This window comes from Peromyscus maniculatus, chromosome 5, assembly GCF_049852395.1.
Source record: "Peromyscus maniculatus bairdii isolate BWxNUB_F1_BW_parent chromosome 5, HU_Pman_BW_mat_3.1, whole genome shotgun sequence".
In the NCBI taxonomy this organism is placed as follows: domain Eukaryota; kingdom Metazoa; phylum Chordata; class Mammalia; order Rodentia; family Cricetidae; genus Peromyscus; species Peromyscus maniculatus.
In genome coordinates, this window is record NC_134856.1 from 112,398,792 (window position 1) to 112,426,768 (window position 27,977).

Genomic DNA, 27,977 nt, shown 5'->3' on the forward strand with positions numbered 1-27,977 from the left:
AAATAAATAGCCAACTCAAACTTTGTATATGATAAATCCAAAACCATACACTGTTTTACCTTGAACAGCTAGAGGTTATAGGTGCCAACTCTATGCAACAGAAAATTTGTAAATAACCTCAGACTTCCCACAACATAAGAGAAGGTGGCTACTAATTTACAGTACTGTAGTATGTACCACAGCTAATATTATGTGGCCATATTGCATATCTACATTTGTCTCCATTGTGAATGGCACCATGTTTAGTCTGTATACTTAAGCATTGATAAATGTTAACTTAGCAGATGTATATATATACTTAATAGTACTGAATGTCAAGACTATAATCTACATATATTTATGTATTTTTGTTAAAGTATTTTATGCTGCAGGGCTCCTCTGAATTAAAAAAAAAATCGTTACAAATATCCACTCACAAAAAACAATCTATCAGTGGGCCAAAGCAATTCAAATCTATATTGTTCAATAGTCAAATATATACTGTTCCAGCATAGGCACAAAACCTGAAGATCTTGGAATTGTCTCAAAATGGCCCCCCCAAACTGAAACCAGACAAAACATATTTTAACAAATATGTGATATAAGCAAAAGCACAAAAACCCATCTTATACCTTTCAGAGAGACTAAGTTCATTAAATTAAAAGTCTCTCAAAATAATGTATGTTTATTTTAAAAGGAGAAATTTCTCATTTTTCACAATAGTATTTCATAATAAGACAATTGTTTCAGGATTCAGTTATTTTATTTTATTATAATCCTTTTTTCCAAAACAACTAAGTTGAATATAACTTTAACTGTCAAAGCCAAAAAAACAAGCACACGAACTATCCAATTATTTCTCCATTTGTTTCTTAACATTTTACAAAGGTAGCACTCAACAAAATAAATACATAATCCACGGGGGTGAAGCCTCTTAATTCAAATAACTCAGCGTTTCAGTTCTGGAAAGATCTTAAATTAAGATCTCTTTGAATAAGAAAATTTGGGCTGCTTGAATATTTATGAAGCAGGAATAAAATACTGAAGAGAGATATCATCATGAACCAAAACAAGATGAAGCAGAGTATTGCTCACAATATTACATAAGGCCATTGTGGGGTTTATCTGCTGTCCTTCGAAAAACAGAAGAAGCTTCCTATTGTCCACCCTCACTTGCACCATGTTCTCTGGGTCTTTACCTTGAGTCACACCCAGAACGGCCTTTGGAGGATTTCCAAGATTTTTAAAATAGCTTTTAATAGTCACAGCATCAGTTTCTACACTCAAGTTCATTTTGCCGTTTAGATTTGCTTCCACCAGCACCCGATCGCCCATGTTTGCCATCCTCTCCACCATGTTCTTCAGGGTCTTCAAAGCTGGCAGATAAACACTCACATCCGAGGCCCGAACCCGGGGCTCTGTGTACTCTTTCCACCACCTTCTGGGAAGCACCTTCACAGGCAAATCGTGGACCATGGCACGGGTGTGGCCGGGGCACGACGCCAGCTCCACCACCACAGTGAGGCAGGGACGACGCTTGTTGGTGAGCTGGAGCTTCAGGGAAGAAGCGCTGCCCGCATTCCTCACGGCTCTGGCCAGATGCTCAGACTTCAGCTCTAGATAGATTTCATTGAATTCCTCCGAAACACCCTCCATGCAGAAGTGGCGGAAGACTCCCCGCCTCACCTCACCCCACAGCTGGCCCTCACCCAGCATCCCTGTGGGGCAGAAGCACAGACTGTCAGGACACATTCGGAGCACACAGACCTTCGTCAGCCTCGCTACGGTGCCGCTGACCTGGATGAAGAGCTCTAGAAAACTCTTGCTGGTGATTCTGGCCCGAAACTTCATGGCGCCTAGCTGGTAGACCGAGTGCTGTGAGGAGAAAGCTGACAGACACGGCAGCTGGTTCACGCTTCCGGCCTGGAGTGCGCCCGCTTACCCTTACCCTTCCGGTCTGGGGCGCAGCTGGCTCACCTACCCAGCCTGGGGTGCGCCCTGCCGCCCCTCCCTCCAGCCCCAGCACTGCCTACACTTGGGTTCCACCTGCATGCAGGCCCACTTCCACCTGAGGCCACTTAGGGCAATCGCTATGGAAGGATGGCCTCTGGACCTATCCTCACCTTCCCACCTGCCTGCCCTATGTGAATGCTTCACTGCTTCTGGTCTGCTCATAAGGAGGACACTCAGGCCGGGCGGTGGTGGCCCACGCCTTTAATCCCAGCACTCGGGAGGCAGAGCCAGGTGGATCTCTGTGAGTTCGAGGCTAGCCTGGGCTACCAAGTGAGTTCCAGGAAAGGCACAAAGCTACACAGACAAACCCTGTCTTGAAAAACCAAAAAAAAAAAAAAAGAAAGAAAGAAAGAAAGAAAAAAAAGGACACTCTTCACAGTGTGACCACATTGAGATAATGAGCCCTTTTAAAACATTTTGGTACATACATACACCAAATATATACAGCCTTGTTCAATCCAGACATCACTTGCAAATGTCACTACATGTGTCATACAATGTGGTAAATTAGACATGCACTTTACAACCTGATATTTGCACCTAAAATACATATATATAATGGGCATCATTCCATACCAATAAACAGTAACTGGCTGCTTGGTGGTCCATTATATTGATAAAGTAATTATTTCACAAGAGGTACTCACATGGTCCAATTCTGACCTATTAGTAGGATAATAATGAATGTTATACAAAATACTTTTACTTTTGTCAATATTTACTTGCATTAAATTTAAAGGGAAACTCCTGGTCACAGCAGGTACACATAAAATTCTTCTATGTTACCAAACCACCGCAGAGGAAATTCTATCAACATACCTTCCCAACAGCACCATTGTGTAACAATCTATTTTGTATGTAGCAATGTGATGGGTAGAATAACATAGCTTCAACTTGCAAGATATGTATGTCAATTTTGCTTTCATGACTTTTTATGGAGTTTGTTGCTTGATTTTTAAGGTCTCTGGTAAGGTCCGGCTGATGACACATGCCAGTAATTCTAACACTGGGAGCTAGAGGCAGAGAGGATCACAGGTTTAAGGAAAGCTTGCCTTACATTCCAAGGCAAGTCTAAGCTATATAGTGAGATTTTATCTCGAATAAGCAGATGAATAACAAAAGAATAAAATCTCTGGCAAGAACATTAACCCTCAGTCCCTATAAACACTTCCCAGATTAGTCCTTGGCTTTCATATTATTTATGGTGCTCTTTGTACTTAAACAATATTAGATATGTATACGTTAAGTGTATTTGTCTTTTCTCTTGCTCCTAGAGTCCTGAGTCATGTGACACACTGAGCGTGCAGCTCAAACGTCTGTATTCACTCTATCACAGCAGAGCGTTTGTTCAGCCCCACTGCTCCCTAGACAGGGATTCCACAGCGACGGCGCAGCCTCTCACGAAGGTCTCTTAGAGCCCACAATCTGACAACTGGCTACTTCTCCATCTTACTTCTGGCCCAAAATGAGTCTACCACAGGGCCCTTGTATTTTCAGTCCCAGAAGAAGGGGAGCATAGTATATGGTACCCAGCCTGCTTCTAGAACTGAACACACTGCAGATATCAAAGTCCGTGAGATGGATGTTCAGGTCAGCATCTACTATAGCTTGGACATAAAGTGTCCCACAAAAGTCGATATGTTAAACTCTTGATGTCCAGGGTGGTGCTACTGGGAGGTGCAGTGAACCTTTAGAAGGTGGGGCCTAGCACTCAGGCCACTGGGGCACGCATTCAAAGAGACTGTGGGATTCTCATCTTTGTTCTATTTCTTTCTGCTCCCTGGAATATGAGAGAACTGGTGTTGCTCCTCCATGCATGCCTGCCATAATGTGCTGCCTGCCCTCAAACCTTCAAGAATATGAACCAAAATAAACCTTTTCTCTTTGTAATTGTCTCAGGTGTATCATCACAGTGACAGAAAGCTGACCAACACAGGTGAAAGGGCAGCTGTTGGTATGGAAAGGAATTTTGGAATGGGATGGAATTTTAGGACGGGATGGAACAAAACGACAGAATGTTGGGAGAGAATGGGATGTAGAGATGGGATGAAATGTTGGATAGGACAGGATACAATAGGATAGAAAGGGACAGAAAGAGAAGGGATGAACTGCAACACTGGTATAAAAAGGGGTGAGAGGATGAGATGGAATGGAACAGGATGGGGTAGGATGTAATGTCTACTTACATTACTTATCTGCTATTATATCAAGTACTACTTTCACTAGAGCCTTAGACATATAATTGTAGTTGTAAGCTATTAATTCTCACATCCATGTCGCACCTTAGCATGGTTGTAATGTTTGCTTTTTCTCCAAATTGTTGCCCATGGTATGCTGGCTAACCCAGTGCTAAGCAACCATGGAGAGGGGGCTACTATGCTGGCAGTGGCAAACCTCTGTATCTACCTGTTTGTCTCTGTATGTTTAGGGCAGCAGTCTGCCTTGTGATGGATATAAGAAGGAGATAAGTTAGGGACTTTCATACTAAAAAATTTTAAAAACTGAGTTTTTTCTTACTAGAAGAACACAAGGGGGTGATCTCCAAGTTTCTCACATCCCAGACAAGAAACTGCAAAGTATTTTTTATATTTATATAACTTCAAGAATAGTCTTTATACTATACCCAAACTTTAGTATATAAGGGCAACGTAAAAATTAAAGGTATTTTAACAGAATATGAATTGAATTAAAGTTGAAAACCAGAAGTGTGTGTATTGTTTTAAAATTCATATTTACCAAAGAAAGATTAGCAGAAAGAAATATCATATTCCGTATGTATTTTGTGAACTGTATGTATTTTTATTGGTAAAATTAAAGCAGTACCATCAAATAAGGCTTTGACCAATGTAGCAAATGAGTTACAAACAGCATCAGTATATTGTAGTATTTTCAGCTATTCAAAAATTAAAGATAAAATGTGGTGGTTTGAAGGAGAATGGCCTCTATTAGGCTCATATTTGAATGCTTGGTCCCCAGTTGGTGGAACTGTTTGGAAAGGATTGGAAGGTGTGGCCTTGCTGTGTCACTGGGGGACAGGCCTGATGTTTCAAAAGCCCACAACCATTCCCAGTTTCCCACTTCCCTCTCTCCCTTCTTCTCTCTCCCTCCCTTCCCCACCTCTCTGTCTCTGTCTTTGTCTCTTTCTCTCTGTCTCTCTGTCTCTCTCTCTCTCTCTCTCTTTCTTTCTGCTTCATTGCTGTGTCTCAGGATGTAAGCTCTCAATTACTGCCCCAGCACCATGCCAGCCTGCTTGTGTACATGCTCTCTGCCATGATACCATGACTCATCCTCTAAATTGTAAACACCAATAAACTCTTTCTTCTGTAAGTTGCCTTGGTAATGGTGTCTCTTATCAACTGAAAAGCAAATAAGACATGAGGGCTGGAAGATGGCTCAGCTGAGCATAAGGACCCTTTGAGTCCAGATCCCCAGAACCCTTGTAAAAAGCAGGGCATAGCAGTGTGTACTTGTAATGCCAGCCTTAACGTGGAAGCTGTCTCAAAAAGTAAAAGTAGAGACCAAAGAAAGATGTGTGATGTCAGTCCTAGGCATCTACACACACACATGCATGCACGTACACACACATGAGATAAAAATACAAAACAAAATTTTTTTACTACCTAGAAGTAGAAAAGATTTCTTAGACCCACAAAACACTTAGGATGAGGAGGGACAGAAACTTTCTAATAGTTTTTGAAACTGTTTGCAGACATAAAGCATTATATAGCAAGGCTTTACTTACTAGAGGTCAATAATAATGAGGGTTTTTGAAAATGTGTTTGTAAAATATAGCATAATAAAGCAAGGTTTCACTTACTAGAGGTCACAAATAATGAGATACTCTCTATAAAGGAAATTTCTAAATAAGAGGCTTTGTAGTTTAAAAATATATCTGTAATTTTCAAGGATTTTGGCCAAGATGTTTCCACTCTGCATTTGCCTTTCTAGTACTACATGGGACAAAATTCACCTTTAATAAATCTGGGCTAGAATTGTGGCTCAGTGGTAAAGCATTTGCCTACCATAGGCAAAGCTCTGGTTTTAATCCCCAGCACAGCAAGAAATGAAAAATCATCACAGAAGTTACCATAAATTTTTTTTCAGTTACCATGAACATTAATAACTGTTCTGGGCATGTTCCTAGATTACTGCTTCAGACTGCAGTGTTTAATAAGCTTGTTTTTTTTTTAATAGTCTTACTTGATGTTAGACTCTTACTGATTATTAAAACCAGGGTGCCGGCCAGCCTCCTCCAAATCTCTCAACTTCTGCACTGTTCTTGCCTGATGGCCACTCTCCCTGGCTTTCCTGCTGTCTAAACCTTCTGTTAACTCCGTTCTGGAAGCCTTCTCCAGGATGGGAGCTCTGATGATGTTCATGATGTTCAAATGCCACTCAGGCCTGTCTTAAGTCAGGAAGAACCAGAGCATCTCATGCTTCTCATCCCACACTGGAGTTCTCCACTCATTCCACACTGGAGTTCTCCACTGCAGCAATAATCCAAGTTTGGACAGGACCAATCTTTGTGGTAAAGGCTACTCTGTGTATGGCAAGACATTGAACAAATAGTTCGTCTCTATGCACTATGCCAGTAGCTCAGCTCAGGAGCTGTGTAAGAGTGGAGAAATTAAGCTGAACACAAAAGCAAAGCAGCATGCTCACATCCATTTCTCTCTGATTTTGGCTATCAGTGTAATTTGACTAAATGTTTCAGTCCCTGCTGCCTTGACATCTCCACAACAATGGACTTAAAAGAAATGGTGAAATAAAAGAAGTCTTTCTCCTCTAAGATGCTTTCTATGAGGGTATTTTATCACAGCAACAGAAGTGACACTAAGACACAGTTGAAGACCAAGCACTCAGACACAAAGCAGTAGGTAAAACTTGAGGTTCACAACACAGCACTGCCCCTCAAATTCACAACCTTATGGTAACATCATGACCTTTCTGAAATTATGTCTTATGTTTCCTTTGGTCACAGAAGGAACCTAACTCCTCAAATCCTATATGTCCAGACTCTAAGCTCCATCTATAATACCTTCAGATCCCTTTCTAAAAAGGAACAAGCAGAGAATAGGACAATGCTATGGCTGTGGTAGCATCTACTCTGTATCAATTTTAGCCATTAGGCTTCAGAGAGGTAGATGTGATGTCAAACAATGACCAAAAGGCATTGCTTGTGACTTATATAATTAAACAGGAAGCTGAATATGTCCCATAATTCAAAAAGGACAAACTAAGAACTTGTGGAATCTATTCCTAATTAAGCTTTCTATTGCTATTCCAGAGCCTAAGAGAACTAATAAATTCTAAACAAGAAATTAAGAAAAAACGGTTAAATTAGTCATAATTCACATATAATTGTTACAGGGAAATCAAAGCTTACACTTTAAATTCTTAGTCCCATTAATGGGAGAATTTAGAAAGACTTGGAAGAAAGCCCAAGGCCAATTTTATTAAGAGTCTGAGAGATAAAAATAACATGTCTAGCAAGCTGAAAACTTCACAAGTCACCAGTAGGAGGAGGATGGAGAAGAGGAAGAAAGACATGCCTTTAAGAAAGCAGCCAGGCAGTGGTAGCACACACCTTTAGTCCCAGCACTCAGGAGGCAGAGGCAGGCAAATCTCTCTGAGTTTGGTGCCAGCCTGGTCTACACAGCGAGTTCCAGGACAGGCTCCAAAAGCTACACAGAGAAACCCAGTCTTGAAAAAAAAAAGACAAAAGCAAGCAAGCAGGCAGCTTAGGTAATGAAGAACAGCAAGCAGTTATGACAGAGGGGAGTGGGGCTTCTGAGAAAAGGGGTGAGAAAGCAGAGTGTGCAGGAAGCATGCCCAAGCTTTAGCAAATACCCCAAAGGAAAAACAATCCCAAAGAAGAAAAGGTTAAAAGTATCACTTTTCTGAGCAACCAAAAAAACGCCAACAGGTATCCATGCTAGATGATGGAAGCTATGCAAATGACTGCACAAAGGACAAGTCTCTTGGAAGGGTAAATAAATTATCCAGTTGAAGGGGTAATTGTTACTGCCTCCTTGGCTTGGTTTAGGTGAACCAGGCTTCCTGGAGGGTAGTCACTTGACCAGGTGATTGACAAGGCCAGCTCTCAAGGGAGGAGACAATAGTGTGCAATATGCTAATCTCTGGAGCAGATCAGAATGTCATATCTCCATCCAGGGTCAGAGGTGGATAGCATTCTTTGACCAGGAGGCAACAGCTTGCGTTAATGGGCCTCAACAGAGCCCTTACATCTTCAATGGCCTCCAACGCTAGGGTAAGTAACACAACTAGCCAAATTTGAATCGTTAAAACTAACTAAATGGATCCAAACATCAAACTTTTGAGTGACCCTGCTCCCTGACCTACAAGCAAAAACCAAGAATTGAATCTTTAAGGGGTGATTTCTGGAGGGAGCAGTCAGAAACCTGAAAAGACAGTGTATCATCACCCTAAAGCTCTTCCACCTCATCTTTAGCCAGTAGTTTAAACAGAAAGGGGAAACAAAGGCAGTCAGTCATTTCCAACTTAGTTTTGTCCCTCTGGTCAGATGGTCCAACTCAACCCCAAGATCTGTGCTATCGGGACGTTTCTCCTCCTCTCTGTAGCAGGAAGGAGTTCCCAATGCCAAGGCCAGTGATTCCTTCCAAACCAATCCTCTGAACAACATCTCAATTGATGAGCAGCTCAGAGCAAGCAAACCTTTAGCAGTGTGTGCTCCTTCCTAAAATGGAGGCAAATGCCTTACAGTGCAGACTGCACAGTGCTCTCGACACTGTGCCCTAACAGGACAGCAGTTCAAAATAAGTGATCAAGATTTCTTCGTGGTCACTCTACTGCCCTTCATAATTCAGTAAAAACAACTTACAGCACTTGCTTAGCGGTGGAAGTAGCCTGTTACATACTCTTAGGTGATGGCCATGAGCAAGAGTTCCTGGAAGGAAGCGTAGCTGCCATGGAACCTCCTGCAAGGTCTAGTGACTGCAAGGTCAAGCTAGGCTGGAATGCTGCAGGCCCAGAGCCTAACCACAAGTTATCACAGTTTACCTCCGGCCTCCTCAGTAGCCATCCTTGCTGACTACACATCCTTATAACTACGAGACAAAACTTTTATGAATATATTCACAACAGACCACTAACTCTACCAACCAAAAGGCAAATGTCTTCAAATACAGTCTGAGACCTGAAACAGATTTCCTTGCTTTGATTTAACCCTCATACCTAATGTTTCCACCAATGTATTTAAAAGGTGCCTTGATTTATGACTTTGTTCTTTCACTATAAAACTTCATGAAACCATTACCACACTGGAGCAGACAATCTATGTTCCCAGGCCATGGTCACTCACATTTGGATCCAGAATAATCACTCTTACACTCTTTGAGGAGAGAGTTGTGTTTTGCTTTGATAATTAGAATTTAGGTCATGCTTCCTTGGAAGAGTTCACAAAATACTCTGTAAAAAAAATTTTAAGAAATCCCCTTGCATAAACTGTGAACATTTTTTAAAGAGTCTAGCCCAAAATGAAAGGAAAATCTGCAAAATAAAGACTCCCCAAGTGTCTAGGAGCAGCAGGTGGCTGTTGGGCTCCCTGGGCTCCCTCTCCCTAGGCTAAGGCATGCCTCCTAGGGCCATAACCTCCTTTCTCTCTACACTGCTTCTAGATCCTGAAGCTGCAGTTCAACGTCTTTCCAGTAGGATGGAGACTGTTGAGATGGATCACCTGAGCCATCTCTCCAGCACCAGTCCCCAGCACCTACATGGTGGCTCCCAGAGGAGCCAGGTTCAGTTCCCAACACCCACATGGCAGCTCACAACCATTTATAACTCCAGTTCCAGGGGATTTGATGCCTTCTTCTGACCTCCCCATACACCAGGCACACATGTGGTCAGACACACATGCAAGCAAAACACACATAAATCTTTTTTTTTTTTTTAAAGTCCTCTAGGTATGAGAATCATGTTTTCTTTTCAGTGATTCATGACAGTTAAACAGAAAGCTGGTTAGTTCCTAGGAACAGAAAACATCAGGAGTGAGATGTTACACACCTTTGATATGCAAACCAAATAATCAGGAGTCCAAGCTCCCTTTAAATCAGGAGCCCGTAGTCCAGACACTTATAACCTCCCTTAAACATCCTGGGTACCAACCAACAAGAGCAGCACAAGGCAGGAGCACATAAGAATAATAATTAAAATGTACATTCCTAAACTTGCTTATATGGTATGGCCTATCCTTGCTTGCCTGTTCTCTCTATAATAAGAGCACTGGCCTAGGTCCCCCCCACCCCGTTCCTTCTGCCTCCTGACTTATCTGGGTGCTTCCTGGGAAGACTAGCACAGCCCTGTCTCTTAGGAATTACTAGCAGTCAACTACCTTTGCAATAGCAGCCCTCTCCTATTCCACTGGACTCACCACACCTCCATTAAAAGTCTCTTAGAGCAGACTGTAGTGAGTGACTGACTCAGAGACTCCAGCCTGTGATCCAGCATACTAGAAGCCAGCTGGGCCTACAGAAAGAGGCAGAAATGGTGAAAGTATGTTATTTGCATCTATGAATGTGCCAAAATGAAGCACTTTATTCCATATAAAGGCATCAATAAAAAATTTAAAAAGAAATAAAGATCTGTCTAGGATCAGATAGGATCAAATAATAACTGAACTTACATTTATAAAATGGATTTCCATTTAATTTTAGAATAAATGTATTTCATTTAATAAATGAAAACAAAAAATTTTCCCTGTCTAATTTTTCCCTGGACCACTAGGTCAACGTCAACCCTCTCTTCCTTTTCTCCAAAGAAGGAAGATCTCAAGTCAGAGGAGACTGGGAAGGGGACAAAAAGCAAGCTATTATGAACTTAAAATTCCCAGGAAAGAGTGGCACTTTATTCTGAATATCTTACAAGGCTCACTGATAAGAACCTCCTGATTGTGGTGAGTTGGAATGTTACAGATCCAGAGGCAAAATTATACTGACTACCCCTTAGTCCACTTAATGTCCATCCATTGCCTTCCTTCTAGATCTGACCTAACACCTTGGTCATGGGGAGGTGAGGGGGAGGTTTAAAACGTTTGGAATGCAGTAACTTAGTAAACCACTAACTTTAGGCAAGAAAAAGCTCAGGAAGGGTGGAGGCAGAGATTACCAAATGAAAGAAGGCTCAGCAGGGGCCACTGGAAACCTGGGCTGCTAGCTCCCCTTAGGAAACAGCAGAAAATGTGCACAGTATATAAATAAATCATAAAACATCATATGGCCCTGCCTCTTCCTCTCTTGGAGAGAGACCACCCAGGTGCAGGTCTGGCATGCAATGCCAAACTCACCTGTCTCTCCACTAAACTATCTCCTTCCGGTAACTATTCATGAGTCTGCACAACTCCTCCTGAGGCATAAATCAGGCAGCACCTGAGACCTACCCCACAGCTGTCCCCCTTGAAAACAGTCCTGCTGCGGATGATTGATTAATAAATAAAACACTGATTGGCCAGTAGCCAGACAGAAAGTATAGGTGGGACAAGGAGAGAGGAGAATTCTGGGAAGTGGAAGGCTGAGTCAGCGAGACACTACCAGCCGCCGACGCCATGAAAAGCAAGATATAAGATACCAGTAAGCCACGAGCCACGTGGCAAGGTATAGATTAATAGAAATGGGGAATTTAAGGTAGAAGAACTAGATAGCAAGAAGCCGCCATGGCCATACAGTTTGTAAGCAATATAAGTCTCTGTTTACTTGTTTGGGTCTGAGCAGCTGCAGGATTGGCAGGTGAGAGAGATTTGTCCTGACCATGGGCCAGGCAGGAAAACTCTAGCTACACAGGTAATTCACAAAAGAGAAGTTGAAACAAATGTATGTGAAAAACAAACTCAACCTCAGAGGCACTAGAACCAGAGTGGCACTGTTGGCTCTTACCTGAGGTCTGAAGGCTCACGGCTGCCCACTGACTCTGGGGAGAACCTCTATTACTGCTGGCAGCAATACAAGCCCTTTCACTACTGCGGAGAATTACAATTCAGCCAAAATGTGCCATACTTCTATACTGACTTCAAACATTCTTGAGAAGTGAACAATGATGAAAATAATCTACACTAAGAGGATCACTAGGCACAAAGATTCCTACAATCACATTCATCTATTAGAGCCAGGGGCTGGGGAACATCCTCAACAAGTAGGAAAGTCTTTAAAGCACCAGGAAAGTCCAGCCAGGGAAATGCTTCACAGTAAATAAAACATGAAAACTATGGAAGAGTAGAGAGGACTTAAATCAAATTAGTAAATAAAGATATAAATTTAGATTGTGATAGGCAGGATTAGCTAGATGGCAGGTTGATCCTCAAATGCTTAATTGTCTCACTAGCAGAAACTAAAAAACTGTTCATAGTTACAGTTGGAAATATGCATGCATGCATACATACATACACTGAGTCCTCATGCCTCAGAAGCCAAAGGCAGGAGGATGGCTCTAGCCTAGGAGTTCGGGCCAGCCAGGAGAAAAAAGTAAAACTTGTCTCAAGCACATCACTGTAAAGTAGCTATGATGGTTTGGGTAAAGGGGCCCCACACAGGCTCACAGATTTGAATGTTTGGTCATTAGGGAGTGGTGCTCCTTGACAGGCATTAAAAGGTGTGGTCTTACTGAATGAAGCATGTCACTGGGGGTAGGCTTTGAGGTTTCAAATGCTCAAGCCAGGCCCTGTGTCTCTCCCTCTCTTCCTGCTGTCTGCCAGCCCAGATGTAGAACTCTCAGCACCAATCCAGATGTAAAACTCTCAGCTACCACTCCAGCACCTTACCTGCATGCTGCCATGCTTCCCATCATGATGATAATGGACTAAAGCTCTGAAAGTGTAAGCCAGCCATAATTAAATGTTATTCTTTATAAGAGTTGCCATGGCGGCAGGGGAAAGAGACCCTCCATCCCTCCCATCAGGTGGGAGAGCTGACCCTGAGATCATAAGAATGGGAGAGCTGTCCCTGCCCCTCACCAGCGGCAACACTTGGGAGAGCAGGCCCTGCACCTCGCCTGGGCAGCACAACAGAGCCAAACCTGTTGGCGGAGGAGTTGTGAGCATGGGAGAGCTCTCCCCACAACTAGTCTGTCATGAGGCAGTGTGGGTGGAGGAGAGATGCACCTTCTTAGGACCCCTCACCCCTGACTACCTGCAACACATGAGCAAGCTGATCCTCCCCCTTACCAGCTGTAGCACTCGGGAAATGGATCCTGCACCTCACCTGGGCAGCACAATAGAGCTGACCCTGTTGGCAGAGTTGTGGTTGAGCCAGCCCCAAAGTTGTATTAGAGAGCTGTCCCCATTACTCATCTTTCATGTGTTGGCACAGGCAGGGGACAGATACCTCCGCCCTCTCCCACCAATGCCTGAGGCAGGAAGAGCTGGCCCTGAGATCATAATAACAGGAGAGCTGTCCCTGCCCCTCATCAACTGCAGCACTCAGGAGTGGCCCCTACACCTCCCCTGAACAACACAGTAGAGCTGGCCCTGAAGGTACAGGTGTGGGAGAGCCAACCCTGAGGATGTGAAGGTGGGAGAACTGGCCCCACCCCATGCTCATTGATGCAAGGGGCAAACTAACCAGGGCAGTGCTGGAGAGCTCCCCCTGGTGGTGAAGACAGGGGAGAGCTGGCAGGCTGAACAACCCTGCAACTACCCATGCCCAGAACCAGGGTTATATGTTGGGACACCCTAACACCACCCCATCTGTGATCTGCTGAAGTGTGGAGGTGGGGAGTGTGGATGAGGTTGGTCCTGTGGACCCAAGGCTGCAGGATCTCCACGACACAGAGCAGCAACAGGATGTCCAGGAAGAGTCCCAGTGAGGGCCCAGGGCCAACAGTGTAGTGGAGCCTGAACCAGACCAATGATACTTTTCAATAAACACCTGTCTGTAAAGATATATGAATAAAGGGGTTTACTGGGTGACTCACTGTGTCACACTGCAGCTTCCATGACAAAATTTTCCCTTTCCCCCCTTTTCTTTTTCCTTTTTTCTCTTAAATTTTATTTTGTTTTATTCTGGGAGGGAGGGCTATTCATGGGATCAGGAGGTATGATGTGAAAAACACAAAGAATAAATCAAGCTTAAAAACATTTAAACAAGAAAAAAACAACAAAGAATTGCCATGATCATGGTGTTTCTTCACAGCAACAGAACACTGACTAAGAGAGTAGCAGAACTGGGATTTAAAATTAGGCCCACACTATTCTGATTCTCCTCTAACTGGTTTATGTTCTACTATGAAAATCTTCAATATACATAAGAACTCTACACCCCATCATCCAGCGTCTTCTCTCCCCTTTGAGCCAGTCCCTCCACTTTGACAAACTTTCATGTTGTTTTCTGAATGAGTACTTCAACACATGTTGCCATATCCGCACATCTCAGTTTGTATCCTTACAAAGGACTATATGCACAGCTCAAATATAAATGTTTTACATATTATCCCCATAACTATCACAGTTCATGTGTCAGAGTCAGGATCAAATTAATACTATCTAACTTTTTAGAAAACAAAACAAAAGCTACCTTACTACAAATATGTATGTATGCTGAATCAACACAGAGAAAGGATGAGAAAGAGCCACACCACAGGTTAACACGAGAGAGGGATGGAGGGGTCAGAAAAAAAAAAAAAAGATGCTTTAAATAGAGTTCTATAACTTTGCCTGCGACTGTGAGTATGAACATACAATTTTAGAAGTTCAGGTGGGCAAACATGCCAAGTAGAGCACACCCTGAGGCAGCACTCTGGAAGCAGACCTAAGGCAGAGAGTAGAGGACCAGTGACCATGTGAGGTTGTCCCCTTTGTCATTCTGCCCCACACTTACTCATTTCTCCTGTGAGGTATGACTATGACATTATCTCAGCAGCATGGCTAGGACTGTCATATGAACTCCTACATCCAGCACAGTGCCAGACCCCCAGAGAAGAGTGCCGGGCTGGGCAGCTCCTAGGACACAAGACTCACCGCTTTGGCTCTCTTACAAGTTTTTCAACCAGAGCAGCAGGGACCTCAAAGATCATGTGAAATTTCAGCTATGCAAAATCATGAAATGAGGCTTTTGAGGGAAACACCAGCTAGATGTTCTAGTGCAGAAGAGATGCCATTCTTTGAGGGAAACACCAGCTAGATGTTCTAGTGCAGAAGAGATGCCATTCTTTGCCTCTGGATTGTGTGCCACACGCACTGTAGGTTTTTATTTTGGGTATTTTTTTTGGGGGGGGGGGGTGTGTGTAGGGACACATGATCAGTATGTAGACATGCATGTGGAGGTCAGAGGTCAATTCTGTGGCATCAGTTCTCTCTTTCAGCTTTGATGTGGATCCTGGAGATCAAACCCAAGTCATGAGGTTTGCACAGGAAGCTCCCTCCCTGACTGAGTCACCTTGCCACTGCCCTGCCAACATCTTCCTCCCTCTTCATCTCCCTCCCACTCTCCCACCACCGTGTGTGTGTGTGTGTGTGTGTGTGTGTGTGTGTGTGTGTGTGTCTGTGTGTCTGTGTGTGTCTGTGTGTGTGTGTGTCTGTGTGTGTGTCTGTGTGTGTGTGTCTGTGTGTGTGTGTGTCTGTGTGTGTGTGTCTGTGTCTGTGTGTCTGTGTGTGTGTGTCTGTGTGTGTATGTAGGTCAGAGGATATCTCTGTGGAGTCAGTTCTCCCTTCTACTTTTATGTAGGTTAGGTTCTGGGGACTGAACTCTCTGACTGTCAGGCCTGCATGGGAAGTGCCTTTTTCCACTGAGCCATCTTGCCAATGCTAAATCATTAAGTCTTCATAATAACAATCACCAGAAGCTACCATAGAAGCTGAGTTTGCTAATCATATCTTACACTGGCAATCAATCATGACAGCTACTCTTGATCACCAATACAGAAACATGCCACGGGAGGGGGGGGGGCGAATGAGATGGATTCCACTTAAGCACCACGATCTGAGATGAACAGATGAACAGTTCCTTTCCTAGGGCATAAGAGGTACAAAGATCAATATTCTATTGTTCTCTGATCCCCTGAAGAACCAAAAATTCAAATCTGTAGGTCTAAAACTTTTTCTTAATTATTTCACTGAAACGAATCCTACCCCTCTACCAATCTTGATATCAGAAAATCTGTTGTTCTCCAACCTGGTGACCGAAGCCTATAAACCCAGCCACTCAGGAGGCTGAAGCAGGATCACTCAAGGCCTACCTGGTTAGAGTGAGTTCCAGGCTGCCCTGAGCAACTTACTACATCTTATCTCAAAACAAAAAGCAAAGAGGGCTGAGGACACCGCTCAGTGGGAGTCCACTTGCTTAGCACAAATGAGACCTTGTGTCACTAGTATCACACACACACAAAAAAAAAATGGTTTGTTTTTTCAGTTTCAAGCAGCCATTTATGTAAGAGGAAGGGACAGTACTGACAATTTATCTGTAACCAACAAGCACTTGAAGTGCAAAGCCCAAGGAAGGTTTTAAAAGGCGCCTGTACAGCTAGCTGTTCTGTGGGTGGTAGGCCATGAAGAGACAGTGCACTCCCATGGCATTTCTGTCATATAAACCTAAAGTTTCCCAAAAGACAAGTTCACTTTCAGTTAGCATTATGTGACTTAGCCACCATTTGTGGTGGTTTTTTCTTTCTACCTAAAGAAAATTTTTACTTCTTAAATAAATGTCTCAGGTCATGACTAGTACTATTCATTTACTTTATCATAATTAACACAAACAGCCAAATTACCAGAAAATAGAATGGTGGGGCTTGCTGCCAAGTCTGACTACTAGAGTTTGATTCCTGGACCTCATGCAGTGGAAGGAGGGGACTACGTGAGGTCATCCCTGTGATCACTCTGCCCTACAATTGTTCATTTCTCCTGTGAGGTGCACCTCTGGAGTCATCTCAGCAGCATGACCACGAAGGTTAGGAGAATTGCTAGTCCTCCATGAAGCCGGACCCCCCGGAAGAGTGCTTGGACTGCACTGCTCTTGCCAATTGGCTCTTTTATAGGCTCCTCAGTCACAGCAGCAGGGACTTCATAGAGTAGGATTGTCCTCTGATCCCTACCCATGGACCATGGCACATGAGCCTCCCCACATAAATAAATAAATGTAAAAACCACATTTTGAAAAGCAAGTTAATCAGTTGTAGTTATAGGAACAAAGGATGTTAAAGGACTGATGATAAATTCAGGTCTTTCTTCTGGACTAAAGAAAATATTCTAGAATCAATGACAGCCACCCAACTTTGAGAACATACTAACTGTGCTTTGTGATTTTTATATTACAGTAACAAACATCATTAACACCACAAATACACAATCCCAAGAAAGTTGAACACTAGAAGAAATATCAAGATGGCTGTATTTAAAAAGAAAAAGTTTTAAAAAGTATCCAACACTACTACATACTTGAAGTCTTCTGATTTTAGACACAGAAGCTAAGGAGAAACATGTCCTCACTGAAGAGACATGGGAGGAGGACGGGGAGGTTCCCCCTCTCATGGATGCCAAATGAGTTCATATACTACAACTCGGGGCCCAAGATAGGTGGGGGTGCAATGGGGTGCAGAATAGAGGGGCCTCTCTGAAAAGATGCCCTTGGCCTAGACTTCCTGTCCTCACTGGACAACTCACCAACAAAGGAATCTCACTCCGACAAGACTTCCAGGAGGACAGAAAAGAAAAGCTAAACAACACACAAATCCCATGGAATGTTCAAAAGTCTATAGCTATTTATTCAAATAACAATGCACTTGAGCACCTCAACAAAAATGTTCAGAAATAACACCAAAGAAATATTATTGAGATATTCAGAACCCTAGCACTAGGAAAAGAGATACTGCCCTAGTGTATACTACAATATAAGACAAAGTTTCGTTTGTCTCAACTTGTCAGACATTTAAGACGAAATAAGGCAATATTCCCTGACAAAACCGCGGTAAACAGGCATGCCAAAATCAATGGGCGTTTCCACAGAAGGTCAAGAAATCAACCATCAGCTTAAATTGGTTTATATTATTAAAATGGTTAAACATGGCAGATGTCACCTAACTCCCAGATTCTTTTACATGACCACAGTTGGATTAATTCGATCCAAATTTTGAATAATAGCTTTCCCAATTTCTAAAAATACATCAACGTTGTTGCTATCTTACAATTTCTGCTTTATTTGTCTAGCTCCAGCTCAAAAGAAATTTCTTCGAGGCCATATATCTTGACATAGTGAAAGGAAATAATCAGCACTCAGCAGTGCCATTAACATTTCTGAGCCCCAGGGGATTAAACAGGCAGATGCTGAGGAAAGTGCCTGTCTGAGGGGCCAGGGCCGGTCAGCCTGCACTGCAGCTGTGAGGGATGGAAGCTGCTGGCAGTGCAGGGCAAGCCTAGGAGAAACGCTGAGCACAATTCCAGCATCCGAAATAAATTAAAGTAAACAGTATTGCTCGCTCTCATCCACCCTGTTAGCAGCCTCTCTGCGGAGCCGGAGACCACACACTCGGACCACACAGCGCCAGTCCAGCTCACTCGCACGCAACATCTACAAGCTGTCACTCTGCAGATGGGGGGAGCAGAGGGAGGGGGTGGGGAGAGCTAGAGGGATGAAGGGAGGGGAGAGAACAGAGAACAGGAAAGGAGATGGAAGAGGCCCCTGCACAGACAGCTGGAGAGCAGTGTGGGCTTTGGGGGAGATGGGGAGGGTGGAATCCATAACCCTCCTTGAGAAAACAATCTGGTCGTGGCCCTGTGCAGTCCTGACCTGGACTCCCCCATACCAATTTAGTAGCTGATGAAGGATTAACAAAGCATCCATTTAACATCAATTAACCTCCTATCCATCACAGGTCAAAAGAGAAAATCACTACTATAAAAGCATTTCATTAAAATAAAGTCAAAAGGCCATCTTTCCTTGTAATTTATAATGTATAATTGCATGTTCTTTATAGATTTATATGGGACGGGTTATACAGTCTATCTCTTCACCATTAATGACATACATTAAAGGGTTTTTGCAACAGAGATCAGGAGGGAAAAAAAAGGTGTGCGCACGTGTGCCTGCATGTATGTATGTGTGTGATATGTGTGCAGGTGAGTGCAGGTGTGCTCGTCCATGCATGCAAGTGTGGAGGCCGGAGGTCAGTGAGATATCTTCTCCTGTTGCTCTCCACCTTCCTGGTTTACAGTCTCTCCGACTCAAGGTGGAGCTCACCACTCTGCTAGGCTGCCTGCTGGCTCCAGGGATCTGCCTGTCTCCAACCCTCAGTCTTGGACTAACAGATGCCAGGCTCTTCCACGGGTGATGGAGATCCAAACCCAGGTCCTCACATTAACACAGCAAGCACCTGACCTGCTAAGCCAGCTCTGCTGTGGGATGTTCTGTATGTCCTGTGGGAGCCCATTCTCAGGTTCCTTGTGGCGTTACCCAGCAGGTCCGTATAGAGGATGATTAGGACCATGGGCCTGAGTGCAGGTGTTTGAGATGGTCTGCACTTGGCTGTGCTGGGGGATGGTCTGTATGTCAAGTTGCTCTGATTGGTTAATAAATAAAACCTGATCGGCCGTGGCTAGGCAGGATAAAAGGACAGAAAGGCAGAAGGAGACGCTGCAGCCGCCGCCATGACCAGAGAGGCTGCAGCCGCCGCCATGACCAGAGACGCTACAGCCGCCGCCATGACCAGAGACACTGCAGCCGCCGCCACGACCAGCAGCATGTGAAGACGCTAGTAAGCCACCAGCCACATGGCAAGGTATAGATGTATGGAAATGGACTAATTTAAGATAAAAGCACAGTTAGCAAGATAAGGACAGTTAGCAGGAAGCCTGCCACGGCCATACGGTTTGAAAGCAACATAAGTGTCTGTGTTTACTTGGTTGGGTCTGAGCGGCTGTGGGACTGGCGGGTGACAGAGATTTGTCCTGACTGTGGGCAAGGCGAAAAAATCAAGCTACACAGCTCCCCAGCTTAAATCAGAAACTCTTAATTTTATAACTTGCCTTTATTGCACTGAGGCATAAACTTAATTTTCCAAAATACTTATTAGAAGAATAAAAGAAAGTAAATTGCTATTGCCTATTATAGAATTTCAGGTTAAAAGTACATTTTAAAATTAACTGGCAGAAATAATATTAGGAAAAAGTCAGGAAATTAAATTATAACCAAGAAGGAGTTCTAGGATCAAAAAAATAAATAAATAAAAATAACCTTTTTCCTCAGGCATCAATGCAAAACTATAGTTAACAAAAACAAAAAATTAATTCCTAGGATGTCAGAAATTGTACAATAATCAGTGACTAATCTTTTTCCTCAGGCCTCAATGTAAAACCATAGCTAACAGAAACAAAACCAACTCAAACCTCAAAGAGGCCACAGAGTCCCAAGTGGACTGCAGCGGGGCTGGTCAGACTCTGGGTCTCAAATGGTCTGCAGAGAGGCAGGTGAGTGCCACAAGCTTCCTGCCTGGCCTTCCCCGCTCTCTCTTTAGAACATCTTTCTTTCTTTACCTCCACAAACGAGAAAGAATTAAAATATGTTATCTATGGTTTTTAATGAAAAATATTACATTTTAGTTTATATCTTAGACTGTTATGGGGGAAATACAGTAATTAAAATAACAATAAATGAATGGCACGTAATTATTTTTAATTTTATCTCATGTCTGTTTATAGATGAAGAAAAACTATTACCTCCTACTCCATTTGGACATATGGAACTGGGGAAAAGAATGCACCTGGGTGGCCAGGAAGCAAGAATGACCAGAACAAGAGAGCACAGGCAAAATCTGACAAGGCCTTCAATGTTCCTATGCAATTCATCTTTTGCATGAACCTGGATTATCCAACTTTTCTCACAGAATAGCATGGACTCGCCGGGAAGAGCCACTCAGAATCCACCTCGTTCCCCAGAGCTGGCACGGCAGCTAAGCATCGTCCCACACTGCAGTCAAAGCCCGAGGTCTACAGCTGTCTGGCTGCTCCTCAACCCACTGGACACTGACCAACTGTCAGCAATGAAGTCACATTGCTTAAGGAAAGGAAAAGGAGGGGCGACTTCACATAAAAACAACCCTATTCACTGAGAGGGGTTGCAGATGGTATCTTATGTACGCAACAATCTCTTCTTCTTAGGTCCACGTGGAACAACAAAAATTAATTCCTGGGATGTCAGAAATTGTATTTCTCAGAAAAAAAAAAAAGTTCAGGTGTCACCCCTAAAAGACAAATCATCCACAAAGATTGAAGAAGACATTAGCAAATAAAATCACTTATTATGCCACTGAGACAATTTGGGTTCTAAAGAAAAAGATCATGTGGAACCTCAACAGGTTGGATCCCCAAATCCCAGGGACAGAGAGAGAGCTAAGGATAAACTAGGACTGTGAAAAGCTTTATTCAATAAAAACACTCACCAACGGCTTGCTGTGTGCCCAGGCACTACAGTAGACAGAAGAAGTAACATTAGGAAACCGGGAGGCCAAGAACGGCCTTCAGAAGGGTCGCAGAACATAAAAAGGATATCAGCAATTGTTTTTTAAAATATGGCTTGGAAGGGAAGAATTACAGAAGCAAATGAGTAACAAGAGTCTGAGATCAAGGGAGGACTGATTTCTTCCTGCAGGTGCCCTTCTTGGTGCAGCCTCTAAGCACACACAAAGGCCAAAGCCAAAGGCTGTTATGTTAGCAAGACCAGAATGACAGTCAGGCAGAAGCAGATGAGCTGCCCAGCCAGGTACAGAGATGTGTCTCTGTCCACAACTGGAGAAGAAACTGTCTTAGCACAAGGACCATGGGATTCTACCCAGACAGTTCTATTTTTCTGGAGCAGGTGGCAAGATCACCTACTAAGAGTAGAAATGAATGGACGAGCAGTTTGAAGAGCAGGAAAAATGCTCAACTGGATTTTGCATAGATCAGAAAGTGGGTGATAATCTAGAAGATTCCTTCATAGCCCCTTTAAATGGTACTCCTCCCTGCCCCCAGCCCTGAACAGCCTCTACTTCCTCCCTCTGTACCTTCCAGCTATTTGTTCTCTTTGAGACTCTCCATCTTTTAAATAGCCACACCTCTCCAAATAGTCCCCTCATTAAAGTCTCATTTGAACCATCTGGCATGAATTCTGATTCCTGCAGAGTCCCTGACTTATATACACATACATCATGTCACTCACATGGGGCTCCCATTATGAAACCACAGCAAATGACTCAGGCTATTTGTCTTGCTTTCTCGCTCAGTAAAATTATAATATAATGAATGTAACCATGTAACTTCCAAAGTCACATTAAAACTGAAAATGACCTTTATAAACATATTGAATCCTAACACTTGGGAGACAGAGGCAGGTGGGTCTCTGAGTTTGAGGCCAGCCTGGTCAGTCCAGGCCAGCCAGGGCTACAGGGCTACACAGTAAGACCTCAAAAGAAAAATGAAGGAAGGGAAGAAGGAAGGAGGGAGGGAGAAAGGGAAGGGAGGGTGAACAAATCATTAAAGCTTCCAGAGGAGCCTCCTAGCAGAGCAAGGTAGCATCTTCAACACTGTATACAATTCTGGGTACTTGGATCCACCCTGAGTAGCCAATTTTCTCATTAACTAAAATCTAGACCTTCCTTGGGTCCAGGAGAACAAGTTGTACTCTAAAAATAAAAACAAAACGAATACTGCACTTCAGTGGTAATTGCCACCAACAGTACTGAGTTTAAAAAAGTTCAGGAAGCTTTTTTCAATGACCAAATGCATTTGGGGGGCAGGGAAGCTGTCTAGCAAGTCAGTTCCAAACTCCATGCCTGACCAAAGGCACTCAGTAACCCAAAGAGCATCTGCCCATGCCTGCTCACTGGCCACTCAGAGGCAGTCCAAGTTACACCCACACTCACAGGCCTCCTTGGCTTTTTGTACTCCTCGGAGCTTCCCCTCTCACTCTATCCCACCAGACCCTTTCTTCTCTGAACCATGACAACAGCCTGGTTCGAGCCGTGTTTTGAGAGGACAAAAATGGCCCTTCTGAATCCAGGCTGATGTCATTTTGAATGCCTCTATCATATGCTAGAATTGGGAGATGTAGGGATGACTACAACTACTTCCTGTATCAGTTGAGTTTTCTTGATAATCACAGCACTCATACTAGGAATAAGACAAGTGCTAAGTGAGAATGTGATAACGTGATTCACAGGAGTGGGAATTTCCAATGTTCAAAGATTGAGATAATCTAGTTGGTGGTGTTTCTTGCTGTTCTTGTTTGTCCATTTTGTTTATTTTTGCTTTGAGACAGGGTAACATTTGTAGCCCAGGCTGATCTTACACAGCATCCTCCTGCATCAGCCTCCCCAGTACTGACAATACAGGAATACACCATTACACATGGCTGAGATAATCAAGTTTTATATAGTGTCTGAATACACAAATAAGGGAAACTGAGGCCCAAAGATGCTGAGTACCACAGCTATTGTTATGCAGCTGGCTGGTGGTAGTGCGTGGGACACTGAATGGTCACTTTCACTCCTATACCAAAAGAACTTTGACTCCAATTTCCAAACCGAGACCAAAAGGGCCTACATGTGTATTCACAACTTCAAAACTCACAGTGTCACTACAATTATTTCAAATTTGTGTGTCTGTATCACTAGCAATCACTCCTCTAATCAACACAAATATACTGTATACTGTAAAGTGCTTGATTATAGTGGACAGCCTCTACCATTCCAGCTCTGCAGACAGTCCAGGGGGTCCACACATATACTTCCCAGGGTTTAAGATCATTCAACACTTCCATATACGGCTCAGTAATCAATGTTATTTCCCACTCCAATCAATCTCAAAATCACCTACTATCCGATTAAGCCTCAAACTCATCCACTGGGTAAACATTTAAAAAACATACCGTGCATACTACGCAGTAGGCACCACCAGGAACCTGGGCCCAAGAAAGGTGAGCAAAGAAAAGCCAGGCATGGTGGTGTGTGTCCCAGCACTGAGGAAACTCTGCTCTAAGGATGAGCTGAGCCAGCAAGTTCAAGACCAGCCTGAGCAGTGGGACCATCTCAAAAGAAATAATAAAGTAAACCAGAAAATATGTGCAAAAGTAACTGAGGGACAAGTTTATCGCGAGCGTTTCCTGTGTGGTCAGATCCTGCTGTGGCTACACACTTAGAGATTGTGTAGTCAACACAAAGTCTTCTACCAGAATGCAGATTCTTAAACTGTGGGTAGTAATCCTGTAAGTTACACAGGGCCATGTAACCGAATGTGGAGGTAGCAAAAAAAAAGAAAAAAAGAAAAAGAAAAAGAAAAGAAAAGAAAAGAAAAGAAAAGAAAAGAAAAAAGGCAAAATGAAAGTCTTCTGAACACACAGGATCAAAAACAAATTCAAAAATCAAACCCATAGTGAATCCAAGGTGTTGCTAGCCAGCAGTACCCCCCAATCCAACTTCATCAGCCTTTGTTCTGAACGTCTCTCTGTACATGCACCTAATACCCAAGAGTATTAAACTGAAGCACTTCAATTCAGAGTCAATTTACTGTATGTGATGAATTGTAGTGTTTTCACTGTTTGTTACTATTTGAATATAAAGCACCCCCTGTAGGTTCAAATGTTTGAACACTTCATCCCCACCTCCTAACACTGTTCCAGGTAGTTCTGAACACTTATAGGATGAAGAGCCCTGTTGGGAAAGGAAGTCACTAGGGGCAGGGACTTGAGATTTTAAAGCCCAGCCCCACAGCCTGACTTCTGTCTGCTTCCTGTTCCACCAAGAGGTGAGGAGTCCAGGACACAGTCCTGCCACCATGGAGCTGCCTGCTGCCATGCTTTCCCCTCTGGAAGCCCGAGGAAGCCCTTCCTCCTTGAAGTTGCTTCTGGCAGGTACTTGGTTACAACAACGAAAACACTAACACACATGTATACCAAGGGTTCTGCTCCTAAAGAAAGAAAACGCTTTGAATACTGAAAGCAAAAACTAGATACATTTCCCTATCTATTCCTCAGCATGCAATCATCAAAAGACTGGGTCTTTGACTCACTTGTGTCAGAATTTTGATCTGAAGAACTGCTGTTTGAACTGCTAATATGAAGTTCCAATGGTTTATGCGTGGCAGTAAGGGCATATCTTGAACAGTTTCCAAAATGTTCCTAACTGTACTTCCACAATTCTGTACTACACATTTATACAGAGCAATGTTCTTAGTATTGATGATTATAAAATTAAAATCTCAATCAACTCTGAAAAACACTGAAGATGCTCCATGTCCTGTAGTATCAAATATTAACCAAGACTTAATTCTTTTTTGTTTGGTTTTCGTTTTTCAAGAGAGGGTTTCTCTGTGTAACAGCCGAGGCTGTCCTGGATCTCTCTTTATAGATCCACCTGCCTCTGCCTCCCGAGTGCTGGGATTAAAGGCATGCACTACCATGTACGGCTACTACAATTCTTTATGTAAAAAGAAATGAGTACATCCAGTTCTATACTTTCATCTTTAATAAATGGTAAAATTACATGTATTCAAAAATTGTTTTAAAATAAAAATTTGTTTTTTATAGTTAATGAATGCTTACACTGTCTACTTATTTTATATACTTACATAGATACTTACAAGGTCATGGAAATTCTTTGAAAATTTTTAAGTGGAAAAAGTTGACAAAGCCCCGAATTAGAATACTACATTTACAAAATGTTTTGAACTTAATCTACGCGGTTATTTACCACCTTTTGAAAGGTAATAGTTCAAAATGTCTAGAACAGGAAATTAAATAATTGGCAAGAAAAAAAACGTCACTTTCTAACGACTCCAAGGGTTGTTCCCAACAGATGAGGGAACATTCGTTTCCCCACTTAAAAATACTGTCCACTGAGTCAAACAAAAGAGAACATGTAGGCAGCGAGTACGCATCAGCGTCTTTACCTTGCTAATCTCTAATTCATTCACACTTAGGTCATCCTTGTTTTCACTTTCAGTTCCTCGCCACTGACTGAATCTGATACCAAGCATGGGCCATCGCATGCTAAGCTTTATAAACAAAGTCTTACTATGCATTAGTAGAGTGATCCCAGTTGACATTAGCTTTTCAGTACAGAGCACCAAATGGCCTAATGGAGGTGTGGCTGGCTTAGAAACACGCACTTGCTGCTTTTCGCCAAGTCCGGTTCAGAGAGTCGTGAAGATACCACTCAGGCTTCCCATCCGCTGCAGTGCGGAGGTCTTCAGCAGATTAAAAGCCTGCCCGTCCACACCCCAGGGATCCAGCCCGGCGGTCTGCGCGGAGGCGGACGCGCGGCGGGCCGAAGGCTTGGTCGGCGGCTCCCACACGCAGCACCGCGCCCCGAGCTCCTCACCGCACCTTCCCAGGTCGCCCAGACCCAACGGTCCCACACCGCGCGGCTCCCCGCCGGACCCAGGGCATCCACTCACCTCCAGCGTCCACTGTCTGCAGCCAGCATCAGGTCCCCGCCGACCCGCCCCAGCTCCGGGCCGCCGCAGCCAGCCGTAGGGCCGCACTTCCGCACGCCGCGAGCGCCGAGCGCGTCGATCCTCCGCCTAGCCGAGCGCCGAGCCCTGGATGGACTGCCTCTTCCAACCCGGAGGGAGGAGAAGGGAAGTGGGAGGGAGGTGACAGACAGAATGGAAGTCGAGAGGAAAGGGCTAGAAGGAAAAGAAGGGAGAAGGAGAGGAGGGTGAAGAGATGGAAAGAAGAAGAGGAGTTGGTGGGGAAAGGAGAAAAGGGAGGAGGGAAACAGGAAGGAGGAGAGAGAAAGTGGAAGCCTGCGGTTAGGAGAGGAAAGGGGGGGTGGGGAGTGGAAGAGGGTACAGTGGGTTAGGGTCACTGTAGACGTTGGTGGAAGGGTCCTCAATGAATCAGAGGTCAGCACCAGGTCAGGAGGCAGACCTCAGTCCAAGGACTGCATCCAGCTTGGAGTGCCTGCCATATTAAGGGACCCAAGGGTCAGAGCTCTGGCGTTCCAAAGGCTTGAGAGGTAAATTGACTTGCAAACTTCCAAGACTCCAGAATTATAGAAATGACTCCCATCTACAGCCCAGAAGTCCGAAACTTTGAATGTGCCCTCCTGTGGGCTGGGCTCTGTAGCTCTGGAGATGGCCAGCTGAATAGAAGCAAGCATTCCCTTGTGGCTTCCTCCATAGCAGTCCAGGCAACAAAGGACAGTGGTCTGCACCAGAAGACAATGGGGGAGGCAGAGAACAGTGATTCCCGTTGTGTTGCTGTGGCTGTGGAGGGAAATAGCTGCAGGGTGCTGGTCAAGAGTGTCATTATTGAAGACCAACAACAGCCTAAGCTATTGCTTTTCAAATACCTTTCTGTGCTGAATTATGCACTCAGTACATACATGGAGGGGGGGGTGTATGTACAGATAACAGGTATAGCATGTTTTCATTTTTCTCTCCTTTTTGTGAGAAGATATATCAAAGTGTTTCCAGAACCATCCATCTTAAGGAGCAGGGGGACACTCTTTAAATGTGAACGAGAGGCCTGGCAGCAGAGGTCCTAAGGAAATACTGTAAGAAATGTCTGGCAGTCATGCATCCTTTCACAGTGAAACCAAACCCTTTGGGTCTCAGTGACACGCCATTTCTCAGGTTAGGCTGTCCTGCCATCAAAGCCAGAATGTTGAGTCTTGAGAACTCACAGATTTTTCCTGGATCAAAAACTAATAATAAATATGCCATACTACTGAAACAGAAACACTCGGAAGAGGAAAGGAACTCTTTTGTTATTATAAAGAACACTGGTACAATTCCACGCCCCCCCCCCACCTCCACCCTCAAGTTTCTGGTCCTAACTCTAAGCCAACTAACAAACAGTGGTGCAGAGGTTGCCAGAAAATAAAATCATTAAACCTAAAATTGCAATAGTAGCTGCTGGGGCAATTACAAACCATTGTATAGGTTTATGTTTTCAGCACTGTTTCAGATTTCATTAGAACTAAAAAGAAGGACTTTGACGCAGTTCTTCTCATTCTCTTCAAAACAATCTTTGGACACACTGGGGGACTCTGCTCTG

The 27,977-nt window shown here is 43.7% G+C and overlaps 1 protein-coding gene across 1 annotated transcript; it reads right to left on the reverse strand.

Annotated features, from left to right (window-relative positions):
* Positions 1-870: 870 nt before the first annotated feature.
* Positions 871-26,408, reverse strand: Hus1b (HUS1 checkpoint clamp component B). The gene is made up of 2 exons (XM_076573123.1): positions 26,372-26,408; positions 871-1,868 (listed from the first exon to the last, which is right to left on the reverse strand). The coding sequence occupies exon 2, from the start codon at positions 1,828-1,830 to the stop codon at positions 1,000-1,002; it is 831 nt and encodes a 276-aa protein (XP_076429238.1). The 5' UTR covers positions 1,831-1,868; positions 26,372-26,408; the 3' UTR covers positions 871-999.
* Positions 26,409-27,977: the final 1,569 nt, after the last annotated feature.